This window comes from Beta vulgaris, chromosome 5, assembly GCF_026745355.1.
Source record: "Beta vulgaris subsp. vulgaris cultivar EL10 chromosome 5, EL10.2, whole genome shotgun sequence".
NCBI lineage: Eukaryota > Viridiplantae > Streptophyta > Magnoliopsida > Caryophyllales > Amaranthaceae > Beta > Beta vulgaris.
In genome coordinates, this window is record NC_079206.1 from 53,860,992 (window position 1) to 53,876,557 (window position 15,566).

General features: G+C 33.0%; 1 protein-coding gene across 1 annotated transcript; it reads left to right on the forward strand.

Moving 5' to 3' along the window:
• The first annotated feature begins 8,725 nt into the window (after window positions 1-8,725).
• LOC130591459 (uncharacterized) lies at window positions 8,726-11,829 on the forward strand. The gene is made up of 5 exons (XM_057394783.1): window positions 8,726-9,829; window positions 10,183-11,184; window positions 11,362-11,541; window positions 11,627-11,680; window positions 11,758-11,829. Exons 1-5 carry the CDS (start codon window positions 9,296-9,298, stop codon window positions 11,827-11,829), a joined length of 1,842 nt encoding a protein of 613 aa, XP_057250766.1. The 5' UTR covers window positions 8,726-9,295.
• Window positions 11,830-15,566: the final 3,737 nt, after the last annotated feature.

Here is a 15,566-nt window from a genome sequence, read left to right on the forward strand (position 1 = left end):
ATGGCAAAATGCAAAAAAGAATTTTTTTTTGCTTACACCTGTACCTGTTGCCGCGGTTTTGGCTAGGAACCGCAGCAATAGGTGTAACATATTGTTGTGGTCAAAAACCACAGCAATATGTAATTAACCTATTGATGCATCCTTGATCGATGCACAGTCAAAGTCGTCGCAATAGGTCACTTAATGACCACAACAATAAGCAATTATTCTACTAGTGTTATCCTCACTATCTTTCATATCTCATTCAAAAAGATTGAGATTTCATATTCATATTCACAGCAAACATCATATTAATAAGCAATTCTGGTGTCAAAAATAACCCCATCAACGCGTCATTAATTTTAAGGCTTTCATTTCAATGGGGTGGTAATGTTCAACACGTTCGTGTGAAAGGGGTTGAAATTGGAGTTCATTTGGTTGACGAATTAAATTAGGGACCTCAAATTTGAAGGTAATTCTTTACATTTTATGTTCCTGATTTCGTCCTAAAAATCTAATTATTGTCAACTAAATTTCTCAAAGATCCGGTTACATTTTAATTGAACTTTTATTTGTGAAGTTGGTTTTTTAACAAATTCGTCATTGAAGTTCTTAAATCATCCACTTTTCCTTTATCTTTCCCTTTGTTTTTTTTTTTCAAGACTTCTTCAACTCCTTTTTCTGGGTTTTTAATTATTCATACTTCTTCTACTCCTTTTTCTGAGTTTTAAATTAATCATAAGAAATTTCTATAGAATCAATGATTTTCATCGGTTTTCAATTTCACTATTTGTTTTGGCAAATTAGTGGAATTTCATTTTAAGTTTGATTTTTCAGTCATTGTTATTGTACTCGAAATTGATTAATATTTTATAATGCCTTTTTTTTTGTTACAACCATGTACAGTTGTAAATAATTATTTCAAAATTTATACCATACAATACATGCTTAAATTATTCATGTAATTCAAATATAAGAGTTAGTTTTTTTTCAACTAATTCAAAATATCTTTCAAGATTAAAAAGAAGTACGTACCTTTTTTAGAAGTTCGCAAATCAGTAATGGACAAATGTGAATCTACCCGTCTAATATGTTTTTCTTAGGCTATATTCTTTTCGTCTGGTCTAATCTCAATGATCTGATTTAATCTAGTTTGATCTGATCTGAACTTTTCTGATCTAGTCTGATCCGATCTGAATTTTTCTGATCTGGTCTAATCCGATATGAACTTTTCTCATATGGTCTGATCTGATTTGAACTTTTCTGATTTGATCTGATCTGAACTTTTCTGTTTGATTACACTTATTATTATTCTTATTATTATTAACATCCATGAAATTAATAATAAATATAAATATGGCGAGTGAAAATAATAATAATAATACTATAATTAATATAATAATAGTAAAAATATCTCTTAAAAAAATAATGGTAAAATTAAGAATATATTGGAACAAGGAAGTATTGGTGAAAAACTATTGGCCTCCTTGTGGAGAAAATGATAATAAATAATTAATAATAATAATAGTAGTAATAGTAATAATAAGAATATAATTAAATAGGGAAGTATTATTAGTGAATAATTACGGGCGTTCTTGTGGATAAAGAATGACGAAAACCAAACACTACATAATGCGCAAGAATCAATTATATAAACCCTACTAGCTTCAATTGGATCAAACTTTTTTAGAAAATAACAATAAAAGATTACTTAACAACTTATCTCCGAAAATTACATAGGACATTGATTGAGTGACCCTAAGAGTTGCCAACCCTCTTATTATTGAATTTTCATTGGTTAAGAATACATTAAAACATTATTATATGAATCGTTAATCGTACAGTTAGTAAAAGTTAGTTCCTCCATTTCAATAAGTGACATAGACAGATAGAGTGGGGAGGGGGGAGTTGGGACCACATTAATTATTTTGTCTAAGAAAAATGTAATGGTCCCCGTAAAACATATGCTCCCTCCGTTCTTAATTAATTGCTACATTATTGTTGTAATACCTCATAATTTCAAAGCGAAAAACAAAGAAATTATAATAGAATTATAGGACGAAGGCAGAAACATTATCTTTTGGGAATGTGACTTTACTACAAGAAATGCATTTAAATAACTAAGTGATAAAACCAACATAAATAAATAGTATACATAGATTAAATTAATTAAATTAATAGCCAAAAGAGAAAACTGACTCTAAGCTAATTACAAATCTAAGCCTAAAATATCTAACATTTTAATACTCACACCTCAACCCGAGCCCAAACCAAAGAAGATTCCTATTAACATAACCTACAAAATATATAACAAACATCCACAATCAGCGGGGAGTAACTGGCAGTTCTACCAGAACAATAGAAATCAAAGTCTATTCTAGACATAGATTAGTAAGAAAGGAAAGAATAAAGCCAAGTTATTACAATACGCATCCATATCCATAAAGCTCATAAGTAATACAAATGAAAAGTAAATAGGATGAAATAAATCAATCATCTCAAGAGTATTAAAATAAAAACAGAGTATATGTACACACTAGTAGAATCATTGCTTATTGCTGCGGTGGTATTGTTGTGGTTTTACCCAGACGCAGCAATATATCACGTAAAAAGAAAAGTTAAAATATAAAATAACGATATTGCTGCGATTTCGGCCTAAAACCCCAACAATATGGTGTTAACATGAAATTTTTTGAAAAATGTTGACTATTTGACCAGACATATTACTGCGGTTCTTGACAAAAACCGCTAGCAATATATTAAAATAATATTAAAAAATAATATTTTAATATATTGCTGCGGTTTTTGTCAAAAACCGCAGCAATATCATTAAGAAATATTAAATATATATATATATATATATAAGGCGTGTTAGGGTTTTTTTGTCCTCCTTTCATCTCTCCTTCAGATCTCACGCCTATATCCTTCTCTTTCCTCTCAGTCGTTCTCTCATCATCTCTCTCCTTTCTCATCCTCTCTCTCCTCTCATTTGTTCTCTCATCCTCTTTCTCCTCCTCTCTTCCTCTTGACCACGATCGTTCGTTCGCCATTATTTCAACCACGACCAACGTTCGTCCGCCAGAGCTTCAACCACGACCAACGTTCGTCCGCCAAATTCAACCGTGATTCGTCACTCGTAAATTGTTCTTTGTCAATCAAGGCCCTTCGTCGTTCGCAGACTCTTTGTCGATCGTTCGATCTCTTTTGTTCCTTTTTTTCCATTTTTTCGTTTCCCCTTTTTTTTTTTTTTTTTTTTTTCCTTTTTTAAGCTTTGTAGGTAGATTTTTGTTTTGATTTTTTTCGTTTTTAGATGTGTATGTAGATTTTTTTTTTTAGTTTTTTTTTTTTTTTTTTTTTTTTTTTTAGATCAGTTTCTTATTTCTTTTTAACATATTTTTTTGTAATGAATCAGTTAGTTGTTTTTTTTATTATACTTTTGATTTTTTTTTGTACTATGCCTTACCTATATTGTAATAATATATTTCAATTTGTATTATTTATATTTTTGAATTTTGTATAATAATTTTTTATCATTAGTTGTGTTTTCTTTTCTTTTAGCCTTTTTGTCTTTCAAATTTGATGACAAAATGCAAAAAAAAAATTTACCTGTACTAGTACATATTGCTGCGGTTTTCCCAAGAAACCGCAGCAATATGCCTTATAAATCTGATAAAAAAATAATATATTGCTGCGATTTTAGCACCTAGAAACCGCAACAATATGTTCAAATATTGCTGCGGTTTAATATATTAATTACCTATTGTTGCCCTCTTAATTGCTACGCAGCCAAAACCGCCGCATAGGCCACTTAATGACCGCAACAATAAGCATGTATTCTACTGGTGAAAACAAGTTATTGAGTCAGAAACCGAACGCTAGTGAATTGCAGTTCACTTCCTAAGGTTTCTCATATCACAATCTCGAGGTGATTCTATGGGTTTACGCTCCCCATTGCCTGTGTCTAAGAATGGCCAAACTTCCGATATAGGGCAGAACACGCAGAACTCCCTGGCCTCTCGGACGACAACAATTAACCCAAGTTTACCCCTAGTTCACAAACCAGGTGGTTGACATGTTCTTCACCGGGGACTATATCTATCTCATCAAATGTTCTTATATCAAAATAAAATCATCAATAACATACAATTAACATTCATCTCAATAATATTCATCAAAGGGATGTCACCCGGCCTTATACCCACAATTCATCAATAACATAAAAGTAACATTCATCTCAATAATATTCATCAAAAGGATGCAACCCGACCTTATACCCATAATTCAATAATAGCATAAAAGTAACATTCATCTCAATAATATTCATCAAAGGGATGCCACTTCGTCTTATACCCACAGGCCACAATTCATCAATATTTATCTCTTCAAATTTTCTCAAATAGTAACTTACAAATTTACAACAATTATATCAAAAAACCAATACTTTGAACACTACTAAGCACAAACAACAATAATAAAAGAGTTTTTACAGCAGTAACAGTATCAACTAGAAACAAATCACATCATATAAGATCACCAACTCCATGTAAAACATACATACAAGCACATACAAAAAGTCATACAACACAAAATAGCGTGCTCGACGCATGAGCTTGCGCTCAGCGCCAGCCTATGCGTCTGGTGCACAGACCATCTTGTGTCTGATGCATCAGTGTGCGTTTGACGCAACCACCAATTAACACCAGAGCTTATTAATTCAGCAAAAGTACACAATTAATCATTTTTACATTAGCTGAACGTAAATGTAGTGATACTCAATTATAATCACAGTAACTTAAAAGAAATCAGATTTCAAGAAAATAAAAAATCTAAATTTAATTCTGATTATTAATCCCTTAAATAGTTAAAAAGAATATCCTCAAACCTTTAACAAAAACACAATAAAAATCATTAAACTAATAAAATTGAACCATAAAACTCACAAAAAGTAACATACAACTATATAGCTCTATTGACATAGTAAAATTTTTATTTCTAATTTTCGGACTCCAAAATAATTTTAAACATTAATTTACAGATTAGTCAAATAAGCCAATATAATACCTAAAATTAGAAAAAGATGCCCAAAAAATTACCAAATATTCACATAATATGTATAAACCCATGGTGATACATATTATGTAAAGAAATAGATTTTTTGACCTTAAAATATAATATTCATGATTTAAATACTAACAAACACGAAAATTGAAAAATTGAGAATTAAATTATTTAAACTCTTAAAAAGTAGAAAAAATTATTCTAAGATATTAAAAACATCATACACACTTAACATGCTTCACAAAAAATGTTTTCGATATTTATATAAAATTTGTTCACTAATAATTTTATAAATTAGCCATAATCACACAAATTTCCAATTAAATTAATAAAATAGGAAAAACTGGAAAAAAAATTATTCACATAAAATACACACTCCATAAACAATGAATACTTACGTACATTTTCATCAACAATATCATATGAAAAGTATTTAAAACCAATTCCTAACATAATAATCTAATACCGAAATATACACTTATCTCTGTCGTTCTAAGATAACTAATATTTACCTAGAACGTCGGGAGGAGAGCTGAGTCTAAATGGATTCGAAAAATATGCGTGCAATCTAAGTCCTCCACGAACGATAATTGTAGCAACAAGTGACTAGGTGTTTTCTTCTTGAACATTGAAAAATCTCATTTCGTGTACTGTTCTTTTTCGACCATGATTCCCGGTAAATGAAAGCCCAGATTTACAATTGCACCGATATAAGTGAAGACCAATATGTCCTTAACATACTTTCCAAATTTTAGGATGATCCAATGTTTAGATCTTCGGCTATGATCATTTTCATGAAGGTGTGACTGGAAAAACCGGGGTGAACTTTTCTCTTCCTTTCCTTGAAAATGGCATGGGTTAAATGAGAATGATGCTGAATTTATCTGATTAAAAATCAGAATTTATTAGAGAGTGTTAATAATAGATTAAGGGGGGTTATAAAGAAATCAATGGTTTACTTAACATGCACTTATCCTCCCCACCATATTTGCTGATTTTTGGCCAGCATAACAAGTAAGCCAGTGTGATGAACCATTTCATCACTCAAGTCGGTCCAACAACATTACAAAAATACTGCGCGACAAAACCGCATCCTAAATGCCTAGATATAAATAATGAAACTAATATAACTTTTAAAATAAATAACTAACCTTTAAAAATAAATATATATAAATATACACATCATATAAAAATATATGCACATTTAAATAACAAATCATTTTATTTTTACAAAAAAAATATCATTTTAATGTAAAAAAAATGCCAAAAATAAATGGTGAAAATTACAGAGTGTTACAGTTGTATGCACAATAATTTAGGCAATGTCACTTTCAAGTTTTTAGGAGGATACTTTTTGACCCATTTAATGCAAAATAATAAGAAACTGAAAAAATAGTACTTTTGGGTGGAAAAATAGAAAGATAAATATAAGAATAATACTTTAAGGTGGACCAAGTACCCCAAATAAGAAAAGGTTAAACAATATAACAATAAAAAAGAAACACCCATATAATAAATGTAGCAATTAAAAAAAATGGAGGGAGTACTTGATGATAGGGTGTGGCTTTGCCACGTTTCATTCCTTCTTAGGTTGCGTTCTCTTCAACTTATTTGCCCTGAACTTATTGGACCTTATCTGAACTGAACTTATTGAACCTGAACTGAACTTATTGGAACTTATTAATCCTGATTGGACCTAATTCAACTTATTGGACCTGATTGAACCTGATCGGAACTTATTAGACCTTATTGGACCTGATTAAAACTTATTTGACCTTATTAGACAAAAAAAAATGACCATTAATAACAAAAATACTACCCTAACGTAAATACTACCCGTCAAAATTTATTATGAAGTAATAATTATTAAAATTCGTCCTTTAAAAACAATTATTAATTATCTCTTATGATAATTAATTTAACAAAAAAATTTACTGTTTATATATTTGCCTATACATAACTTTGACCACTAATATATTTAATACTCTTGTTTTGATTTTATAAAGCACTAGTGGAAAATCAAAAGTTGATTAACATTTAGGAAAAATTCCCTAGAATAAGTCAACCTTTGGCCGGCCTTCTATAATTAAGTCTAACTTTTCGAAACTCCTAATTAAGTTTAATTTGTAACCTCATTAACTTTACTTAGGTTATTTTACTCTTAACCTGTTTAACTGGTAAAAAAAACATAAGGTTGACATTTTGACTTTTTTAATGAGAAAAGAAATGAAAAAAGAAGAGGGAAAGTAAATTCTCTCTCCTCACTTTCAGAAGGAACTCTCTCATTTCTCTCTCTTCAACTTCTCTTCATCATCATCTTCTTCCCTATACTACTACTCTGTTCCAGTGAAATGCGAAAGAATTGAAGAACACCAACATTCATCTTCCTTTATTTGTCTCTTCAGCAGGAAGGTCCAGCGACATGCAGGTAAGCTTTTTTTCACCTTTTTTTTTCATAATTTCAAAGAGACAAAGTGAAGTTGTAAAAATTGTTGTAGCTTATCATCCTTTAATTGTTGTTGCGGGAAGTTAAAAAAATTGTTGATTTATAGTGCAAAGTTCAAAATTTTCATAATTTCTTTGAGGGTTTGTGAAATGTGGGAAAATTACGGGAGGGACGCTTGTTTTGTGTAAATTTTGTTTGCGGATTGTGATAAATATGTGTGGGTGGTCTCATTTTTTTGTAGTTTGTGAAATTTTATTGTTAATCATCTGAAATTGAAATACAATTTTTTAGGGCACAATGACAAATAATCAATTTGAAAATGTGACATTGAGGTATTGGCATGGTGGGAAGTTCCAGGTTGTGAAAAATGGGGAATTATTGGTGTATTTAGGGGGTCAAGGTAGGACCTTTCAGGTGAACCCAGATGAAATGTGTTTCTGGGGAGTTCATGAATTAGCTTGTAAGTCTGGTAATTACAGTGAAGTTGATAAGGTGTACTACAAGCTTGATGGTAAGACATTGATGGAAGGATTGAGGTGTGTTGAGAATGATGCAGGGGTGTTGAAATGGGTCAATTAGCTATTATAAACAGGAGCCTTGATGTTTATGTGAAACATGTAGGAATGCCTAGTCCTACAAAGCTAAAAGTGACATCAAATAGCCCACCACCCAATAGGACCAGAAATTAACACCTAGAAAGGCCCAAAAACTGATGTACCAACAAGGTCAAGCCCAAGGCTGAATTGTGTTATTGGCCCAATAGAACCACCTGCTATTGAAAAAACCAGCTCCTCAAAAAGCCAAACTGCCACAAAGTCAAAGCAACCCTTGTTTGTGGACACCTCAGCCACAAATTCAAACCTTAAAAAAACACAAAACACCTCCATAGAAACTGATGTAGGCAAACAAGCAGCTCCAACAAACCCTATTCACAAAGCTAAAGGCAAAGAAAAGACCATTTCTTCTACTGCATAAAAACAACCAATTGAAGATGATTTTCTGAAAAATTATGAATGGATTGATCCCGGACCAGAAAGCCCTCTTAGGTACAGTGACCTGATAAGTCAGTCTAGTGAGGATGAGGATGACCCTCTATATATTGTTGAAAAAAACCTAGTTGGGGATAACAGTGGTGCAAGTGATGATGAATTTGATGATGAACTGACTGAGGAAGAGTTAGATGCTGAATGATGAGGTTGAAGACTTAGCTGGTGACCAAGGTTTGGTTGGGGAATCTGATAATAGTGATGAGGAGTTTACACAAGCTAGAGAAAGGGTGAGAACTTGCACAAGTAACTTGTTGCACATTGCCCAACAATTGCAAAAAGAAGCTGCTGAGGGGAATTTAAATACACAAACACCACCAGTGAGAGATCCACCTAGAGTAGATGTAGGCACATGGTATGAAAGTGAGTATTATGATAGTCAGGATGACTGTGAAACACCCCCAGACAGTGGTGATGAGAATGAGGGTGGCAGGAGGTCAAGAAGAGGGATGCTAGTTGGTCCAGAAACTGATTTCACTAAGTTTGAGTGGAAAGTAGGCCAGAGGTTTACAACAAGAGATGATTTCAAGAATGCTGTGGCTAAGTATGCAATCATGCAAGGAAGAAATGTCATTGTCACAATAAGCAACAAAGCTAGGAGGCAGGAGGTTGGAGTCACTTGTGATAAAAGTTGTCCATTCTACTTGTATGCATCTTGGCATTCACACAAAGCCACTTTCATGGTCAGGAAAGTAGTTGGGGTGCACCACTGCCATAGAAACATGAAAAAAAAAGGCAGTTAAAGACAACTTGGGTAGCTAGGGAAATGTTAGAAGTATTCAAGGCAAGGCCACATTGGCCTGCCAAGGACATCATTGAAACTGTAAAAAGGGCATACAAGGTATTGGTTACAAAAACATTTGCATATAAAGTTAAGTATGCAGCACACAAGATGTTGCATGGATCTATGCAAGACCATTACCTGAAGGTAGGAAGGTACATGGCAGCCTTGAAGTCTTCAAGCCCTGGTACAGTTGTGGAGTTGGTAACTGATGGATCCAAACAAGCTAACCCTCCAATATTTCAAAGGTTGTTCTGCTGTTTTGAAGGACTTCAAAAAGGGTGGAGTGAAGGTTGCAGGAAGGTGATATGTGTAGATGCTGCTTTCTTAAAGACCTTCTTTGGGGGTCAGATTATTGCAGCTGTAGGGAGGGATGCTAATAAGCAAATGTTCCCAATTGCTTGGGCAGCAGTTGAAGGGGAAAACAACTTGTCATGGGAGTGGTTTTTCCTCCACCTACAAACTTGTTTGCAACTGGGAGATGGCACTGGAATTGCTATCATTTCAGATGAGCACCAGGTATTAATTTCATCTTAGAACTATAATTTCTTCCTACTGTTGTTTAATAAACACTTGTTGGATGATGATTAACCTACTGTTGTTTAATCTTACAACTATCATTGCTATCATGAGCACCATGTTATTAGTGATGGCATCACTTTTATGTTGCATAATATTAACCTACTGTTGCATAATATTCAATTATGTTCACATATGTTTCTTCTATATTCATGTTTGCATCTATACACATATACACCTACATAATTATGTTAGTTGAACATACACACACACATATAATGCATATATACACCTACTGCAGAATATATAGGTCACTCAATTATTTATGTAACACACATATTTGCATATTTCAGGCTATCCTAAATGCAGTGGCATCTGTTCTCCCTAAGGCAGAGCACAGACATTGTGCTCGTCATGTTTTTGCCCACTGGCATAAAAACTTTAGGGGAGATGAGATGAAACTCATGTTCTGGAAGATAGCCAAAGCATATAGTCTAGCTGACTATAATGATGCTATGGCTGAGCTTGAGGAGGTAAATGCTGATGCTGCCCATGCTTTCAAGGCCTATAATCCAAAGGTTTTTTGTCGAGCCTTCATGAACACATCCATTAAAAGTGATGCCATCACTAATAACATGGCTGAAACTTTTAATGGATATATAATCAATGCTAGGACTAAGCATTTGATTTACATGATGGAGGACATAAGAGTTGCACTCATGCAAAGATTGGTCAACAAGAGAAAGGAAATGGAGAAGCAGAATTCTGGATTGTGCCCTAGGATTCAGTCTATATTAGACAAAGAGAAAGCAAAGGCATCAAACTGTGATGTTCTCCCATCAACAGAACACATTTTTAATGTGAGATACTATTTGGACCAACTGATTGTGGACTTAGATGCAAAGACATGTACTTGCAAGAAGTGGGATATGATGGGAATTCCCTGCTGCCATGCTTTGGCATGCATATTCTTCCTTAACCATAAAGCAGAGGCTTATGTAGATGAGTGCTACAAAACTGAAGTGTATTTGAAATCATATGTTGGGTCAATACCTCCAATTGAAGGAGTGAGGCATTGGCCAAGAATAGAAATGAAGATAGATCCCCCTCCCATCAAAGTGGGGCCTAGTAGGCCTAGAAAAAGCAGAATAAGAGACCCATTTGAGGATCCAAAGAGGCCAGGGACACTATCCAGACATGGCATGGAAATGACATGCACTTTGTGCAAAACCAAAGGCCACAATAAAAGAGGTTGTCCACAAAAAGGTGTAATACAACCATCTGAACCTGCACCTAAGAAGGCCAGGGCAGGCCCAGGAAGGAGACCACAACCAGCACTGCTACACCCAACAATGGTGCTCAACCAACACCCCTACATCACTCAGTTTCAGCTCAACCAACACAGCTAGGCAGGGGAGGAAGGATGATTTTAGGGGAAGGGGATCTAGAAGTGAGGCAACTGGTAGGGGAAGTTCAAGTGGATCTGGGAGAGCAAGAGGTAGGGGTGCTCCTGGTGGTGAAGTGGTTGGCAGGGGTGTTCATGCTGCTGCAGGGGTGGCAGGGGTGTCTTAGGTGGTGCAGTTGCTGGCAGGGGTGGCAGAGGTGTGTTAGGTGGTCCAGTTGCTGGCAGGGGTGTCTTAGGTGTTGTAGGGGCTGGCAGGGGTGCAATAGGAACTGGAAGAGGGAGAGGTAGGGGGAGGGGAAGAAATCAGGTATGAACATGTTTTTTAGCAATCTTTTAGATCAGTCATTAGCAAACAATAAACTCACTAATAACAAACTTTTTTTTTTGTGCAGATTCCTGTTGGTGTGGGTGTTTTATTTAGTGCTGATGGAAATCCTATATCTCATGTAAGTTTATAATGTCACATCTTTTCAGTCATTTTTTCTCTTCAAATTCTCATTGTTATTCCCTCTGTAAAATACAGGTCATTGGTGAAAGAGTAACTCAAGATCCACAATCAAGTCAAGCTTCTTCTGTTATGAATCCAACTCAGTAGATTAATGTGTTTTTTGTGTGAAACTAAACAGTAATTACCCTATGTATGGTGTTTTGTGTTGTTCCTTTTTGTGAAAACATTTACTTGGCAAGGTGCCCTATGTATTTGGCTGCTTACCCTATGTTTTTTGAGCACAAAATTGAGTTGTTGATGTACTCTATTTTTAGCAACAATTGAAATGAAGCCAAAATTCAAATTTTCTCATATCATTCAATCCAAACATAGCATAAATAACATCATCATTTCATACAATACATCATCATCATAAGGAATTTTTCCCATGATATTGTCTACTTAACACAGTACATACTAATGAACAAAACACAAACAACAATTAGGGCCAGCTGCAAATTTTTCCTGTCTGTCTTAGCTTTCATAATGTCAACTCTAGATTGGCTTAGTTCATCCCTCAATCCACGAACTTCTTCTTCCAAACTCCCTTTCTTCCTTTGCAGTTTCTTGATCTTATCATCATTAAACTTCATAACCACCTCCATTTCTGCTATGGTGGTGTCCTTCTCAAACAATTGAATTTGAAGTTCCTCAATTGCATTAGTACCATCAATCAACTTGAACATTTCACATTTTGTATCCTAAAAACCAAACAAATAACAACACATACCAATGAAAATCCTTAAACTTTGACAAAAAAATCCTAAAAAAATAACAACCTAATGCAATTGAACTTACAGGCCATAGAGGGCACCCATAAAATTTGGAACCTGAGTTTGGGCCGTTCTTCACAGTTCTAATCACAGCATAATTCTCACAATTACATTTAACTTCACGATTCCCCCTCCTTGAGGTTGACGAGGAACCAGAGCCAAAGGAAGTAGCTTTCCTTGCTGACATCTTGTTGCAGAAAAAAAAGGGTGAATTTTGATGGAGGATGAATGAACGAAAGAAGAGATGAAAGAGATGGGGCAAATTTTCAGAGGAAAGAGGAGAGAGAGAGAGATTTATATGGGATAAGAAGAGAATAGGAAGAAAAGAATGGTAAAAAAAAAAATTAGGTCTTAATTAAAATATCTCAACGGTCATTGCCACGTCACCTTAAAACTTGCAATTACCTACTGTTGCAGGTTAAAACTTAATGCAACATAAGTAAAGTTAATGAGGTTACAAATTAAACTTAATTAGGAGTTTCGAAAAGTTAGACTTAATTATAGAAGACCGGCCAAAGGTTGACTTATTCTAGGGAATTTTTCCTAACATTTATTGCTAACAAGTTAAAATTGACACATATGAAAAATTCTCACCCCACTTTCATTTATGTGAAGGTAGTAGAATGCATTAACTCTTTATCTCTCACTCTACATTTATATCTTTCGTTGTTATTAGTAACGAAAATATGTTATCTCTAGTTATTTAAAGACGAATTGCAAGATATTGTAATTATAATGATTATTATTGAAAACCTTAATTATTTGACCATGATTATAATATTAATTAATAATAATATAATCACATAATAGTAATATTAATAATCAAATAATAGACAATAATATAAGTATAATACTATACATTGTGGTACTTTAATAAAAAATTCTAATAATAACATAATCAGCTAATAGTAATATGAATGATAAAATAATAGACAATAATACAAATATTTAATAAAATAATAGACACTAATACAAGTATAATACTATATAATAATTGTGGTACTTTAATTAAAATTCATATAATAACATAATGGACAATAATACAAATGTTTATTGAACATTGACTATTTGGATCTTATTAGACCTTATTGGAACTTATTGGACCTTATTAAACCTGATTGGAACTTATTGCACCCGAGTGGAACTTATTGCACCTGATTGAAACTTATTGGACCTTATTAGACCTGATTGGAACTTATTGCCCTTATTGGACCTTATTACAACTTATTTGAACTTATCTGAACTTATTGGACCTGGAACTTAATTTTTTAAGTTGAGGAGAACGCACCCTTAGGGTGCGTTCTGTTCAACTTAAAAAATTAAGTTTCAGGTCCAATAAGTTCAGATAAGTTCAGATAAGTTGCAATAAGGTCTAATAAGTGCAATAAGGTCCAATAAGTTCCAATCAGGTGCAATAAGTTCCAATCAGGTGCAATAAGTTCCAATCAGGTCTAATAAGGTCCAATAAGTTCCAATCAGGTCTAATAAGGTCCAATAAGGTCCAAATAGTCAATGTTTAATAAACATTTGTATTATTGTCCACTATTTTGTTATTCATAATTTCATATCACTATTAGCGGATTATGTTATTATTAGTATTTCAAATAAATGAAAGGTGAAGAAAGCTGAAGAAATGAATGAAGGAGTTGTTGTTAGCAATAAATGTTCAGCTTATTTTCATTGATTAGGAAAAGGAGAATCAGGCCCATAATCAAGCCCTTTACAATGAAAGTTCACTGCCTTTTGCTCAGCTTAAATTAGTAACTACTAGTATTTTATAAAATTAATTTTTTGATTTTCTACTAGTGTTTTATAAAATTAAAACAACACTATTGGATATATTAGTGATGAAAGTTATGTATAGGCAAATATATAAATAGTAATTTTTTTGTTAAATTAATTATCATAAGAGATAATTAATAATCATTATTTTTTAAAGGACGAATTATAATAATAATTATTCCATAAAAAATTTTGAGGGGTAGTATTTACATTAGTGGTAATATTTATGTTATTCATGGTCAATGTTTTTGTCTAATAAGGTCAAATAAATTTCAATCAGGTCCAATAAGGTCTAATAAGTTTCAATCAGGTCCAATAAGGTCTAATAAGTTTCAATCAGGGTCAATAAGTTCTAATAAGGTCTAATAAGGTCAATCAGGTTCAATCAGGTCTAATAAGTTCCAATTAGGTTCAATCAGGTCCAATAAGTTGAATCAGGTCCAATCAGGTTTAATAAGTTCCAATAAGTTCAGTTCAGGTTCTATAAGTTCAGTTCAGATAAGTTCCAATAAGTTCAGGTCCAATAAGTTGAATAGAACGCACCCTTAATTAGCTTGTTTGTTTGTGTTGTTTGGTTTTTTGCTTGTTTTTGGATTACATCATCTTTCGAAATTAAAAAATATAGTACCTGTTTTTTGTTAAGTGTGCACACCCCCGAACTAGTTATCCCATCATGGATCTATATCAAGGGGTAACTATAATTGCCAACAAGTGAACTTTGAAGCTCTCTTGATGCTAATCAAGCCGAAATGATAATAATATGACTTGTAAGTCATGAAAAATAACTTTTCAAATATTCAAAGTTCATAAAAATTAATCAACCTTTCCTTGGTTTGATTTTTCAAAAAAGATAACGAAACTTTTATATAAAAATGATTGATAAAATCATCAATCCTTCTTTTCACTTCCAAACGTGAATAATAAAATATTGTAACCATTTTAAACCAAATTTCTCAACCAATCCAACCATTAAATCAATAAACAACTTTATCACATAAAACTACATTTCAAAAGATTTAGCTACATAACGTACCTTGATCTTGCGCAAGAGTATACTAGTATCTCCACTTAGTCTTAATCTTGAACGATATCCTAACAAATCAATAATATAAAATCTAATAAGTAATCATGCACTCAAACATGAATAACATATCATGAGCATAATATTTTTGAGTGAGAACCATGAGATATCTTTTTTTTTTCTTAATCCAAAGAAAATTGGAACTGGAATAGATAAGAAGAGAAAGAAGAACCTTGAAATAAGAGAGTATAGATTCTCCAAAGTTTTTG

Coding starts and splice junctions, on each gene's coding strand:
- LOC130591459 (XM_057394783.1), top strand. CDS start 9,296: ATGTTAGAAGTATTCAAGGCAAGGCCACATTGGCCTGCCAAGGACATC. Junction 11,185..11,361: donor CACTGCTACACCCAACAATG/GTGCTCAACCAA, acceptor AGTGGTTGGCAG/GGGTGTTCATGCTGCTGCAG. Junction 11,542..11,626: donor GGGGGAGGGGAAGAAATCAG/GTATGAACATGT, acceptor TTTTTTGTGCAG/ATTCCTGTTGGTGTGGGTGT.